This window comes from Ovis aries, chromosome 1, assembly GCF_016772045.2.
Source record: "Ovis aries strain OAR_USU_Benz2616 breed Rambouillet chromosome 1, ARS-UI_Ramb_v3.0, whole genome shotgun sequence".
Taxonomy (NCBI): domain Eukaryota; kingdom Metazoa; phylum Chordata; class Mammalia; order Artiodactyla; family Bovidae; genus Ovis; species Ovis aries.
In genome coordinates this window covers 246,957,158-246,972,978 of record NC_056054.1, presented here as the reverse complement: position 1 = coordinate 246,972,978, position 15,821 = coordinate 246,957,158, and the positions used below count along the sequence as shown (strand labels likewise).

At 39.0% G+C, this 15,821-nt stretch overlaps 1 protein-coding gene across 6 annotated transcripts in view; it reads left to right on the top strand.

Annotated features, from left to right (window-relative positions):
* Positions 1-15,821, top strand: part of PLS1 (plastin 1) — a 126,633-nt gene that overhangs the window by 79,562 nt on the left and 31,250 nt on the right. For all 6 annotated transcript variants that reach the window (XM_012102074.4, XM_012102085.4, XM_060405640.1 and 3 more), the window contains 5 exons: positions 2,895-3,027; positions 4,469-4,550; positions 13,065-13,230; positions 13,312-13,454; positions 15,112-15,207. In XM_012102074.4, coding sequence (XP_011957464.1) covers positions 2,895-3,027; positions 4,469-4,550; positions 13,065-13,230; positions 13,312-13,454; positions 15,112-15,207 — 620 coding nt within the window. The remainder of the gene's footprint in view (positions 1-2,894; positions 3,028-4,468; positions 4,551-13,064; positions 13,231-13,311; positions 13,455-15,111; positions 15,208-15,821) is intronic.

Below are 15,821 nucleotides of genomic sequence, written 5' to 3'. Positions count from 1 at the left end.
GGCATCCCACTCCAGTATTCTTGCCTGGAAAATCCCATGGACAGAGGAGCCTGGTAGGTTACAGTCCATGGGGTTGCAAAGAGTCGGACATGACTGAGTGACTTCACTTCACACCCACATAACCATTATTTAGAACCCAACACAGAACATTTAGGGGCTTCCCAGGTGCACTAACGGTAAAGAACTTGCCAGCCGATGCAGGAGACATAAGAGACTTGGATTCAATCCCTGGGTAAGAAAGATCCCCTGCAGGAGGTCAGGGCAACCCACTCCAGTATTCTTGCCTGGAGAATCCCATGGACAGAGGAGCCTGGTGGGCCATAGTCCGTAGAGTTGCAGAGTCAGACACAACCGAAGTGACTTTTCACACATGCACAGAACATTTAACCACTTTTAAGAAAAGACCAACTTTATTGAGACATAATTGAAGTACCATGAATCTTTGTAGTTTTTAGTATATTCACAGAGTTGTAGTATATCAGCACCATGTAATTTTAGGATACTTTCATTACCCCAAAGGGAAACCCCATGCTTGTTAGCAATCACTACCCATTTCCCCCCTCCCCCAGCCTTGGGCCACCATTAATCTACTTTTTATTTCCATAGATTTGCCTATTCTGGAAATGTCATAGAAATGGAATTATACAGTTATGACTTTTCACTTGACAGGCTTCTTCCCTAGCAGAATATTTTTGAAGATCATTCATGTTGTGACATGTATTGTACATCATTCTTTTTTATGGCTGAATCATTTCTGTTCTGTTGCTAATATCATGTTTTGTTTATCCTTTCATCTGCTGATAGACATTTGAGTTGTTTCCACTTTTTGGCTATCATGAATAATACTGTGTGAACACTTGTGTCCACATTTTTTGTGTGGGCATATGCTTTGAATTCTCTAAGGTATATACCCAGGAGTGGTCATTTGTTAACTCTATGTTTAACATTTTAAAGAACTACCAAACTGTTTTCCAAAGTGGCCACACCATTTACATTCCCATAAGCAATGTATGAAAGTTCCAATTTCTTGCCATTCTCAATGACATTTGTTATTGTCGATTTTGTTTATTATAACCATCCAGGCATTGTGAAGTGATATCTTATTCCTGGTTCCTATCAGTTCAGCTCAGTTCAGTTGCTCAGTCCTGTCCAACTCTTTGTGACCCCATGGACTGCAGCACGCCAGGCCTCCCTATCCATCTCCAACTCCCGGAGTTTACTCAAACTCATGTCCATTGAGTCAGTGATGCCTTCCAACCATCTCATCCCCAGTCATCCCCTTCTCCCGCCTTCAATCTTTCCCAGCATCAAGGTCTTTTCTAATGAGTCAGTTCTTCGCATCAGGTGGCCAAAATATTAGTTTCAGCTTTAGCATCAGTCCTTCCAATGAATATTTAGGACTGATTTCCTTTATGATGTACTGGTTGGATCTCCTTGCAGTCCAAGGGACTCTCAAGAGTCTTCTCCAACACCACAGTTCAAAAGCATCAATTCTTTGGCGCTCAGCTTTCTTCACAGTCCAACTCTCACATCCATACATGACCACTGGAAAAACCATAGCCTTGACTAGACAGACCTTTGTTGGCTTTTCAATATACTGTCTAAGTTGGTCATAACTTTCCTTTCAAGGAGTAAGTGTCTTTTAATTTCATGGCTGCAGTCACCATCTGCAGTGATTTTGGAGCCCCAAAAAATAAAGTCTGACACTGTTTCCACTGTTTGCCCATCTATTTTCCATGAAGTAATGGGACCAGATGCCATGATCTTAGTTTTCTGAATGTTGAGCTTTAAGCCAACTTTTTCACTCTCCTCTTTCACTTTCATCAAGAGGCTTTTTAGTTCCTCTTCACTTTCTACCATAGGGTGGTGTCATCTGCATATCTGAGGTTATTGATAGTTCTCCCAGCAATCTTGATTCCAGCTTGTTTTTATCTATAAATCCACTGATTCTAAGTCCCTAAGGAGGTATGTATAGTGAGGCAAGAAGATAAGAAGGCAGATAATGATCTGTACAAAAGTAAATATTTATGTCTTTATTGGTTGTTTGTGATAGATTAAATTTTGAGAGTACCTGCCAAATATGCCTTTAGGAAAATTACCTAGTTCTAGGAATTAGGACAATAAAGAAGTCCAGCTACCCTGTGATGGAAATGGGAATTATTTTCTTTCAGATTTTGTTAAATCGTTTTTATGCTTACAGAATAATAATAAAGTAGTAGAACAATTTTCCTTTAAGTTCCTTCCTACTTTCTTCACTGCATAGCCCACCAATATTTTTCTGCCTAAAGATAAATATTCCCATGCTAGAAGCCACAGCTTGAGACGTTGCGGATGAAGATGGCTGATAGTCATACTGGTATTAAGATGTGTCAGTTTCCTTATAATAGAAATTCCACAGAAATGGAGCTATTTTATTCTTTCAAATAACTCAATTAAAATTAGTATTTCTGTTGTAAGTTGCAAATCACAACTTTATGAAAAATATTTTTGTGGGGGAGGTGAAATTGATTGATGTGGTTGTTTGTTTCTTACATTTTCCCCTTGGGGTGTGTGTGTGGGTGTGTGTGTGTGTGTGTTTGTGCGCGAGCGCATGCGTGTGCATGAATTGACCTCTGATGTTTGGTTCCTGATCCATTAATTCTCAGAAGAAATATATGTGAAAAGTTTTAGAATCAAACCGAATATTTATTGTGCTCATTTAAGCTATATGCCTTCCTCGTCCCTAATATATTGATGAAAAAGTGGAATGAATTCCTCTTTCTCCTTAAACCTAAGCCCTCTTAAACCCTTTAGTGTTTCGGTAGAGTTTTTAAAATTGGCATTTATTATTTTTGAACAGAAATTTTAAAGTATATTTTTGTAGTGCGGTAGCAACTAAGATTTTCTGTTTTCAGAGGAAGAAAAAGTGGCTTTTGTTAACTGGATAAACAAAGCCCTGGAGAATGACCCTGACTGTAAGCATCTCATACCGATGAACCCCAATGATGACAGTCTTTTCAAATCACTTGCTGATGGCATCCTTCTTTGGTGAGTTGAGCGCTGGGTTAAGGGAGCTGTGTTCTTACTGTCTCCACTGGAGAGCAGTCAATGAAAACTACAATTCAGTGAGTCCACTGTTTTTTGAAATTAGTAAACAAGTAGTGCACTGTTCTTGAAGTTTTTATATGGCATAGAAAATTGAGTACAATGTTTTCCAAGATTTTCCTTCAAATGCATTCTCTTATTTGGTATCTTTTTCATTTATTTTCTTAATTATGCCAGGAAACCTTTACCTCTCCAATGCATTTAATACTGTTCAAAGGGTTTCTTTTTCCCTTTTTTTGGCTGCATGTGGCATGTGGGATGTTAGTTCCCTGACCAGAGACCAGGCCAGAGCAGTGAAAGCTCTGAGTTCAAACCACTGGACTGCCAGGAAATTCCTTGGAATTTTTTTTTCTTCACTTATCAATAAGGGAGTGTTGATCATTGACTAGGACTGAAACATGAGGAACTATAATAGAAATATATACCTCATTTGTGCTTAAATCAGATTAATATTTTAATTCAATATTGTATTCATGGCTCTTTGCAATCTGTTTCTGCTTACTAGACTGTAAACTCTCTAAAGCCATTATCTTTGCCCTTGGTTGTGTGTACTGAAGTCCTAGCATACTTCTTTGTAAAAACTAGATGTCTTTTATTTTTTAAGTTTATAAAAATACAGAAAGCGTTCAAAGAAGAAAAGAACCACCATGAATATTAACAGCCATAAAAAGCTATTGTTGATATTTTGGCACCTTTCCTCAGTCTTTTTTCTGTGTGTTTACTTAAAAAGAAAAAACTACCCACAATTACGGGATATTAATTTTCAAGACATTCAGTTCAGTTCAGTCACTCAGTCGTGTCCGACTCTTTGTGACCCCATGAATTGTATCTTATTCCACCTACAATTCAGATCTGTTCCTCTAACCTTCAGAGTAAATTCCTATTATGAATTGAATGGGTTTTTCTTATCTGTGTTTCATAATATAAAATGTATTCTAAAACACAGAAGTAAAATTTATGTTAGTTTCTTTTAGAATGTGTGAATTAATGAAATTTTCGGTCAAGTCTCTGCTCTTTACTTTTCTGCAACAACAGTAATTTTAACACTGTTGATACCACTTTATGAAATTTGACTTCTTGAGGATATTTTGTTTTATACTTCAGGCTGCTGAATGTCAATGATCATTAAATGAAATAAAGGCAAGATTCACATAAAGATAATGCAAGACTTTGAAAAAATTAGAAAGAAATGCTAAGATTACTCTTACAGTGAATGATGAATTTGATTTAGATTAGGGAATATTTCTTAGATTTTTAAAATTAAATCCCTGTATATTTTAAAGAAATGGATTATTACTTTTCAGAATTTAACTTCATTGTTTACTTATAAAAATAAAAACATTTCTGAGTGTCTTAAACTGATTTATTCCCATTTTCTCTTTAGCAAAATGATCAACTTATCTGAACCAGATACAATTGATGAAAGAGCCATTAATAAGAAAAAGCTCACCCCCTTCACTATTTCTGTAAGTATTTGTCCTTTGCTGGTAATCATCTTACTATAAGGATCGTGGATCCCTTATGAATTGATCTTTAGGTCCAGGCAAAACCATTCATTTAATGTATTTTTGGTTTTCTATAAAAGCAAGATTTTTACTAAGTAAAAATTCAGCTAAATTTTTTTAATGAAGAAATTAAGATTCAGACTATGTTGGATGAAATTTCTTAAGAAAATAGTATTCAGATTAAGTTATTCTAATTATTGTTATTTTTATTAATGAATATTTGCTTGATGCTAGTGTTCTTGTTGGTTGAGATAAAACTACTCCATAGTTTGACCACATCTTTTACCACTGGACAAAATTTTCACTATTTTTTTGTACCAAACTGTTTTGTAGTCAGCTTCTCCATTCAGATCTTGTTAAAATTCAGGAATTTATAGTCACCACAGTTTTCCCCTTAAAATCTCTGGCTCAATAGGAGAATATTATATTAAGTACATTTTAGGTATCAGACACTGTCCTAAACACACCACATGAATTACCCTGTCACTTCTCCCAGCAGCCTTAAAATAAAGTAGATACTCTGATTTTACAGATGAGGAAACTGAGGCACTGGGAGGTTACACATTGGACGAGCCATGATCCTAGTAGTCTAGCTCCAGAGCCCATCCTTTAAGGAATTTTGTTTCTATGTATTTATTTATTTATTTAATTTTTTGGGCTGCATGTGTGGGATCTCGGTTCCCAGACCAGGGATTGGAACCCATTTCCCCTGAGTGGAAGTGCAGAGTCTTAACCTCTGGCCTGCCAGGGAAGTCCCTGTATCCATCCTTTAAATCATCATGCTATACTGCCACTCTCCTGAGGTGGCAGTAATAAGCAACTAGTTAATGTGCAAATTACAGCTGTGGCTATTAAGAGTGAGCTACTGCTAAGCGGTTTCCTCCATTTCTGTTGGCAGGGTATAATTCTTGATTTTGCTGAGGTTATTAAGTCTCTTCTATAAGGAAGCCACATCCTTTAGAGCAGTAGTACTTGGTTAGTCTCAGGCGAAGGGTTCCTCCCATTTCCTGTGATCCTGAAGAAGTATGTAATTGGCTGTTGACTAACATGGCTTTCTTGACCCTCACTTTCCAATAATGTTGCATGTTCCTAGCAGAAACTGCTATTCTTGAAGAAGCTCCTTTCAGATTGTAATGGCCAGAAGTTTATTTTCTTTCCCATCTTGTGTCAGATGTGAAAGAAATACCTATCATCTAATACCTATCATAGTTGAAAATACTCATATTTATCTTTTTAGGATACGTGTCACACAATTTTTTATGTTCCTGAATCTGAAATGCAACATCTCTTACTACTGTATAAATTAATTTTTAATTAATTTATTAAAAATTTAAATATTGCTTCTAATACTTACATGTCATGCATTTGGAGAAAATATAGAAAGAATGTTCTACAACTATTTTGCAATAACTATAGGATGCGTCTGAGGGGCTGTTTTATATTTCTATTTTTAAGGGTAACATTCTTCCACCAATATGAGTAGGGTTAATAGTCTAGGTCTCTAGCATGCTTGAAAAAGAGTACTAATGTAGAATGAGAAAAGACAGTCCTCTGGGAAGAGGCAAAGTGTTATTGTGATTATTAAATCAGTTTTGTTTACTCAGTAATTTTAGAGCTCTGGGAATAGATCTGCCAGAAAGCTACCAGTTTCCCATGAAACTTTATCTCGAAGAAGCCTAATACATTTGTAAAAGATTGTGGTAGTATAGTTTTTCACCTCACAATGATAGGTTTATGAAGTATCAAGATGTATGAAAGAAGAAAAATATAAAATGATGAAAATGACATACAGTGACTGTGAAAGCAAGGGAAAGGGACAGACCAAGTAGCTAATAGCGGGATTCATTTATGATCTTGGAGACCTATCTCTCTTCCTACCCAATGTGTTACAGACCTGCATTCTTTGGATTGTTTATCATTATTGGAAAAAATATGTAAAAGTCTGAAAAATAGATGTCAATGATTTAAGGACCTAAAAGTCAGGAAACTAATGCAAGAGTAGGTACAGGAGATTGAATCTGTTCCTTATAAATGCAAAAAATCCATTGTAATTTATATACTCACATATATACAAAGTTTATACTCTACCCTCACATATGTATGGGCTACTCTGGTGGCTCAGAGGGTAAAACGTCTCCCTGCGATTCAGGAGACCTGGGTTCATGTGCAAACACATGTATTAGTCTTCATTTCAATTATCGTTTAAGTAGGGAAAACATAAATCTCATTTGTATGTTGCAAATGGAGTAAAAGTGATGGTATGTAACATAAGAATGAAATCTGAGTAACAAATAATGCCTTTGTCCTTACTGACCCAAGAAATGTATAACAGAGCCCTCTAAAAAATGATTAACAAAAGTGGACTTATCTGGAATTGAAGCCTTATTAGAAATGAAAATTTGCAAGGTGGAATGAATGAAAAGAGAGAAAAGTTGCAGTCCCTATTTGAGACTGTTAAAACTGCCATGTTTGCTTGAGTCTTTTGTTAATATCTCTGTATGGTAAGATACCCTATTTTACAGGTTAAGACACTGAAACACAAGGAGGAGCAAGCACTTCTCTAATGTCTCAGTTGTTGGAGCTTCCCCAGTGTCCTGGTCTATCCCCACCAACACAGGTCTTCAGGAAGAAAGGCTGAGCATGACGGGCAGTTGTCCATGACAGAACCTGGAGAACAACCTCGGTGTGGGGTTCTCCTGTTACTTCTTATTCTTCAGAATTGACTCTAGACAATAGTAGTCATTCTAGTCCCTCATCACCAGTAGGGCAATATTGTTCAGTTCAGTCAGTCAGTTCAGCTGCTCTGCTGCTGCTAAGTCACTTCAGTCGTGTCTGACTCTGTGCAGCCCCATAGACGGCAGCCCATCAGGCTCCCCCGTTCCTGGGATTCTCCAGTCAAGAACACTGAAGTGGGTTGCTATTTTCTTCTCCAGTGCATGAAAGGTGGAAGTGAAGTCGCTCAGTCATGCCCAACTCTGCAACCCCGTGGACTACAGCACACCAGGCTTCCCTGTCCATCACCAACTTCTGGAGCTTACTCAAACTTATACCCATCAAGTTGGTGATGCCATCCAACCATCTCATACTCTGTTGTCCCCTTCTCCTCCTGCCTTCCATCTTTCCCAACATCAGGGTCTTTTACCAGTGAGTCAAGTCTTCGCATCAGGTAGCCAAAGTATTGGAGTTTCAGCTTCAGCATCAGTCCTTCCAATGAAGATTCAGGACTGATTTCCTTTAGGATTGAGTGGTTGGATCTCCTTGCAGTCCAAGGGACTCTTAAGAGTCTTCTCCAACATCACACTTCAAAAGCATCAATTTTTCGGCACTCAGCTTTCTTTATGGTCCAGCTCTCACATCCGTACGTGACTACTGGAAAAACCACAGCTTTGACTATATGGACCTTTGTTGGTATTGTGTTTACCAATTAGAAACTACCATTTATTTGAGGAAGCACATTGTCACTCCTTATTTTCAATCCATTTTTTTGCCAATTACTTGTAAGTCATTTGCAATACTCGTAAAACCAACATCTCTGAGTAAAATTAACATCAAAAGCTGGTTCTCCACATGTCACCAACATAACCTGTAGATATGACAAAGCTGAGTTTCACTGCTTACAGCAGTAAGAGAAAACACCACCTGCAAACCCGTGGCAGTGTCTTTAGGCTGAGGTTGGAACTGGAGATTTGGAATTGTGGTTGAAGCTGGGTCTTTCACGGTGGGCAAGGGGAAGAGAGGGGATGGATGACTAGGTAAGGATCACGACACAGCAGTCAGGACTGGTGGAGATTGCAAGGGACAGATTTGGAGGTGAGGGAGTCAAAGAATCTTTAGAGTGCTGCTGCTGCTGCTAAGTCGCTTCAGTCGTGTCCAACTCTGTGCGACCCCACAGGCGGCAGCCCACCAGGCTCCCCCATCCCTGGGATTCTCCAGGCAAGAACACTGGAGTGGGTTGCCATTTACTGTCTATTGATGTTTTCCACTGAAGATCTTCCAAGTAGTGCCTGCAATGAACAAACAAATACTCTGCTGCCTTCTCCTAGAAGAGTAGAATCATGCCAGTAAGATAGACAAATAAGTGCAAAATCATGTTAAGATGTGGCTTTCTTATCGCTGTCCAGGCTGAGAGAAGCAATGGAAGATTTTGGTTCTCACTAGTTGTTACAGTCAGTTTAGTGAAATTACATATCTTTTGGCTACAGTACCATGATGTCAATGTAAGGTGTCACTGTAAGATTAACACTATTCCTGGAATCATTTTCAGTATGGTTCCTTCCCCAACATTCAGGGGAATCACAACTGGAGCAAACATACTTTGTGTTCTTGGAAAAGAATACAGAAAAATATTACTGGTCTAGCGTGAATTGGTGGAGAAGGCAATGGCATCCCACTCCAGTACTCTTGCCTGGAAAATCCCATGGACGGAGGAGCCTGGAAGGCTGTAGTCCATGGGATTGCTGAGGGTCGGACACGACTGAGCAACTTCACTTTCACTTCTCACTTTCTTGCATTGGAGAAGGAAATGGCAACCCACTCCAGTGTTCTTGCCTGGAGAATCCCAGGGGCAGGGGAGCCTGGTGGGCTGTCGTCTATGGGGTCTCACAGAGTCGGACACGACTGAAGTGGCTTAGCAGCAGCAGCAGCAGCGTGAATTGATAGAGGCTGTCTCTTTGAAAGTTAAATTGATTTAAGATCATTAAACAAATGAAAGTAACCTTCTGAATAGAAAATATTTCAAAATTACCAATAATATTGTCATATTTACCATGTTTATTTAGGTTGTGAATATATTGAATCCTCTGGTTCCGCCTCCTTTTGGGAGAACTGAATTTTAAATGAACATTGCTTAATTCCACTACAAAATAATTTAATTGCAAATGCTTACTTTAATTACCCTTGACTGAACCCCAAGAGACACAGCCATTTACTTGGAGCCGAGCAAGATAAATTGCTTCAGCATACTGCAAGAGGAAGCCACTGAAATAATTACTCTGCTTTATAAGCCTTTGTGTAGCTTCTGGCTAATAAACATAAAAATTTAAACAAACACGGAAGCAGGGGCCCCACCCTAACACAGACTATAGAAATATAAGAGGAAAAGACAATCTCTATTTTCTCCCAAAAGAAAATCAAACACAACTAACAATAAATCCCCTAGCTCTTAAAGTTATTTCTTCTTAACTTCGGTGAGTTTAAAGTCTGACTGTATTGACTATTTGTTGCCATTAAATGGCCACGAAAACAGTGCCTAGTAGCAAATGGTGTCTTTCCAAAGGGTGAAAAAGTGGTTGGGAAAAAAGTCATTGCTACATACTATGTATGTGTTATTTCTAGGGAAGAAATTTGCAAAGGGAATAAAAAAAGTAGCTAAAGCCAAGGTAACTCTGAATTTTTCTAATTCATTGTCTTTTCCAATTTGCTGCCATGTGTTGTCCCAAACTATTTTTTTGTTGTTGTTTGGTGGTTCTTTTTCTGTACTTTTGTGTTTCTGGTCACTGGTACAGCATTGATCAGTGAAGCTGCTCAGTCGTGTCTGACTCTTTGCAATCCCATGGACTGGAGCCTACCAGGCTCCTCCATCCATGGAATTTTCCAGGCAAGAGTACTGGAGTGGGTTGCCATTTCCTTCCCAACCTGAGGATCAAACCCAGGTCTCCTGCATTTCAGGCAGATGCTTTACCGTCTGATCTACCAGGGAAGCTGGATAGATGACAACTAAAGGAAAAATTAATACTAATTAAACATTGTTTTCAATTAAGCTTTTAGATTAAAATTAATGGCATATTTGGATAAACAAAACTTTGAGTTACTTGTCCCTACCCCTGCCATTTTATTCCCTTCTGTCGCACTGAGTGGATCTTAGCTCCCCAACGGGAGATCACACCTGCCTCCCTATATTGGAAGCATGAGTCTTAATCTCTAGACCACCAGGAAGGTCCCTCTAACCTAGCCTTTACCATAATGGTTGTGAAATTGTTACTTCAACTCCAGCACTTCTCCACATGCCCTAGTCATTTATTATTTGGCATTCTTCTGTAACCCAGAGACCTCTTTTTTCCTCTCTCCTTCTTTCTCCTTTCCTATCATTGATATGGACTTAGGAATTCCTATTTTTTCCAGTAGCTTAATTCATTAGTGTTCTTGATTATTTTGGTAGTTAAATTGTTCCAGATTTGGCAATAGAGAGCACCTTCAAGGTGTTTCTTTTCCCTTTTTTTCATTGTTGTAAATTACACATAAAATTTACCATTTTAGTCATTTTTGAGTATATAGATCTGTGGCATTAAATTCATTCACATTGCTATGCATTCATCAATAGCATTCTTCTCCAGAGCCCTTCTCATCTTCCTAAAGTATAACTCTATACCCATTATGTAATAATTCCCCATTCTCCACTCCCCCATCCCCTGGCTATCACCATCCCACTTTCTGTCTCCATGAATTTGGCTACTCCAGGTACCTCATATAGGAATCAGACGATAGTTATTTTTGTGTGTGTGACCAGCTTATTTCACTTAGCATAATGTCTTCAATGGAGAAGGAAATAGTAACCCACTCCAGCGTTCTTGCCTGGAGAATTCCATGGGCAGAGGAGCCTGATGGGCTACAGTCCATAGGATCACAAAGAGTCAGAAATGACTGAGCAACTTTCACTGTAATGCCTTCAAGGTTCACCCATTTCATAGCATAAGTCAGTATTCTCTTCATTTCTAAAGCTGAATAACATTCTGTTGTATGTCTACACTATATTTTACTTGTCTGTTTAAGATGATGGACACTTGGATTGTTTCTACCTTTTGACTTTTGTGAATAATGCTGCTATGAACGTGGGTATACAAATAGTCTAAGTCCTAGCTCACAGTTTTTTGAGTATATACTTAGAAGTGGATTTGCCGAATTACATGGTGCCACCATGCTTTTCTGACTCTTTGTGACCCCAAGGACTGTAGCCTGCCAGACTTCTCTGTCCATGGAATCCTCCAGGCAAGAATACTGGAGTGGTTTGCCATTCCCATCTCCATGGTATCTTTTTGACCCCAGGATCAAACTCAGATTTCGTGTATTGCAGGCAGATTCTTTACCATCTGAGCCACTAGGGAAGTCCCAAGATGACATGGTAATTCTATGTTTAATTTTTTGAAGAATAGCCATACAGTTTTCCATAGAAATTCCACCATTCTATATTCTCACTAGGAAGGCACTAGGGCTAAAATTTATTCACATCCTCTCTAGCACTTGTTAGTTTGTTTTTTAATCACAGACATCCTGATGGATATAAAATGGTATCTCATTGTGGGTTTCATTGACATTTCCCTAGTGATTTCTCCTGTTGATCATCTTTTCAGGTGCTTACTATCCATTTGATGTCTTCTTCACAGAAATTCATGTCCTTTGCCCATATTTTAATCAGGTTGTTTGGTTTTTTGTTGTTGGGTTGTAGATGTTCTTCCTCTGTTGATATAATCAGAGCTCATACTCTTAATAATAACAATAGATATGTAATAATGATATGTAAATATATGTAATAATGATATATAATAATAAACATATCAATATGTTATAAAATATATTAGTTAATAATAAATATGTAACTGTATAATATGTCAGGGAATGATAAAGAGTAAAATAAAGACTAATGAGTGCCAGCAAAGAGTGTGGTGATGTGATAATGCTTGTTATTTCATGTAGAATAATCAGAGAAAGCCATTTGTTGCATTTCAGCAGTCTTAAAGGAATTGTGGATATTTGAAGAAACTGTGTTCCAGGCAGAGGGGAAGACAAGTTCAAAGGCCTTTTAGAGCTGGAACAAAGTGAGTGACAGGACACAGTGGGACATAGAGAACATTTGACGGGTTTTAAAGCCAGGGAACATGGTCAGGTTTTTATTTTCCCAAGATCACAGGGTACTTAAAGTACCTAAGTATAGGTGGATTGTAGAAAGTAAGTCTGAGCATGGGTGTTAGGAAGGAATTAAGAAACTTGAAGCAAGACAGTTCCAGGGGTTTTTAGAAGGTGAAATTACACAGCAATTGCTCACAGGCTATAGGAGGCAAGAAGAGCAAGGATTCTGCTCAGTCTGCCTTCTTAGGAAGAAAGAAGGCAAGAATGAAGGTTGGGCCTATGGACCACAACAGAAAATAAAGGAAAACCTAGTTTTAACAGAGGATTAGAGGGAGACTAGGGAAGTATGGCCAGAAAATTGCTTCCGTTTTGGACACACTGACTTGGAGGTACTTGTGAAACATCCAGGTGGACATAGCCAAGTGTGTATATTGGTGTAGAGCTTACACTGGAGGCTGGGCAGAAATGTGGCCTGGAGATAGGTTTCTGAAAGTCATTGGCATACAGAGGTGATATAAGTACTAATTATGTTTAAAAATCTTAAGTTTTAGCACCAATTGTTTACCTCCACAACTTGTTGACCAGAGTTTAGAAAGTACTTTCTCACATATATTTTTCTTTGTGGCAATTTAGGAAAATTTAAACCTAGCCCTGAATTCTGCCTCAGCCATTGGTTGTACTGTAGTCAACATTGGGGCACAGGATCTCACAGAAGGAAAACCTCACTTGGTCTTGGGACTTCTCTGGCAGATCATCAAAGTTGGTCTTTTTGCTGATATTGAGATTTCCAGGAATGAAGGTAAGGTCATCAAAAATATTTGCTTCTCATTGACATATATTTACTGTGGGAAAAATTTATACTTCATTGTTTTCCTCTCAGCTCTGATTGCATTGCTAAAGGAAGGTGAGGATCTAGAAGAGCTAATGAGGCTATCTCCAGAGGAATTACTGCTGCAGTGGGTGAACTACCATCTGACCAATGCAGGATGGCCTACCATCAGCAACTTCAGCCACGACATTAAGGTTCATATTTTAATGCTCAGATTTGTGACATTAAAAAAGGAATGTCAAAACACATGTCAAATTTGCTTTGAATGTCAAATGGGGTGTAGAAGTAAATTAGAACTGAAGTTTAATTCTCAAGGACACAGTATAGAAAATGAAAATTTGCATTTCTCCATCTCAAGTGATCCCCCAATTATAATCACAGAATCTTTTGCTTAAAAAAAAAAACAAAACAAACCAAAGTGGTTTGTTGGCTTGTAATAAGAAATACAGCTGGGGAATTCCTTGTCACTCCAATGGTTAAGACTTGGCACTTTCACTGCTGAGGACCCAGGTTCAGTCCCTGATTAGGGAACATAGGTCATGTAAGCCAAGTGGTATGGCCAAAAAATAAGTAAGTAAATTAGAAAAAAGAAATACAACTGGTTGTAAGAGGAAAGAGATGCTGCTGCTGCTGCTGCTAAGTCGCTTCAGTCGTGTCCGACTCTGTGCGACCCCATAGACGGCAGCCCACTAGGCTCCTCTGTCTCGGATTCTCCAGGCAAGAATACTGGAGTGGGGTGCCATTTCCTTCTCCAATGCGTGAAAGTGAAAAGCAAAAGTGAATTTGCTCAGTCGTGCCCGACTTAGCGACCCCATGGACTGCAGCCTACCAGGCTCCTCCGTCCATGGGATTTTCTAGGCAAGAGTACTGGAGTGGGGTGCCATTGCCTTCTGTGAAGAGATGCTAGCATTAGCAAATTAAAGCATTCTTTTCCATTTTCTGTGACACGAATAGACTAAGTTATAATGAGGATATCAGTCTGTTAGAGTGAGGATTATATCTGTTTGCTAGACTAGAGGCCCTAGTAGGCATAACCTGTTTCTTACTCTTAATTCCACTTTGCCAATAACCAGTTAAGAGGAAACCAAAGGGACTCCCCTGGTGGTACAGTGGATAAGAATCTGACTGCCAGTGCAGGGGACATGAGTTTGATCCCTCATCTAGGAAGATCCCACATACTGTGGAGCAATTAAGACCATGGGCCACAACGACTGAGTCCACACGCTGGAGCACATAAGCCACAGCTCCTGAGCCCATGTGCTGCAGATACTGAGGCCTGTGCTCCAAGAGCCAGTACTCTGAAACAAGAGACGCCGTCACAACGAGGGGCCCGCGCGCTGTAACAGAGAGTAGCTGCCGCTCACTGCAACTAGAGGAAGCCCTTGCGCAGCAATGAAGGCCCAGTACAAGCAAAAATGTAATTAATTCATTAAAAAAAAAAAAAGGAAACCAAAGTATCTGAGGGCATAGGGAATCAGTAGACAGAAGGAGGTCTTCAGGCTTGTCTCTGAACCAAAGTAACTTGAAACCCCACCCCTCCCCATCACCACTCACCCCCTGGAGATGCAGATGCTTAGAAGTATAAACAAATGAGAGGTGAGGAAGGGCAATGAAAGATTGTAGGAGACAGTGTTGCTAGAATCTCTGAGGTGCAAAACACGATTGCTAGAATCTCTAAAGTGTGAAACAACATAGGGCATTCAGGATCCTGGAGTAACAAGTAAAGGTTGCTAAGTTATTGAATAACTCATTCTTTGAAATGAAGGCAATTTCTTCAGTGAGTACTTTTTTCCTAAATCCAATGGTGATTTTATTCACTTTTAAAATTCTGTTGTGTTTCTTTCCTTAAAGGATTCAAGAGCCTATTTTCATCTGTTGGATCAGATTGCACCTAAAGGTGACCGGGATGATGGACCTGCCATTGCCATTGATCTTACAGGATTTAGTGTGAGTATAATTTTTAATTAAAAATTAAAAAAAAATTTGTAAAATATGCACAGCATAAAACTTAGCATTTTAACCATTTTCAAGTGAACAGCTCAACAGCAGTAAGTACATTTGCATTATGTGCCATCATCACCACCTTTCCTCTCTGGAATTTTTTCTTCCTCACATAGTAATGTCTATAGGCGTTAAACAATAACTCCCCTTCCCCCTCTCTCTCAAGCTCCTGGTAACCACTGTTCAACTTCGTACCTCTATAAATTTGAGTAGTGAGTAGAGTCATAGAATTCAGTTCTCTACAGGGGCATTCCCTGGTAGAGTCCTCAGCCCTTCATTAAACTTTGGCTTTTATGCTTTTCAGAAGCTTTTTTCTGTGCCCTAGGCTCCAAACTTCCATGCTAAGCCATCTGGTTGTCATGAGTGAAGAAAGGGAATTGCAGGAAGGATCCTGACATTGAGTATGTGTAGAATCAACTTTATGCCCACCTGTATGTCCCTGGTGCAACATCACTGGAACTCACTGGGGTGCTTTTGTAGCCGTGACAGTGTACAAGGAAAGGGATTCATAAGCAATCAATTATCATTTCTTCCAATTTATGTTTGGTAACACACAAAAT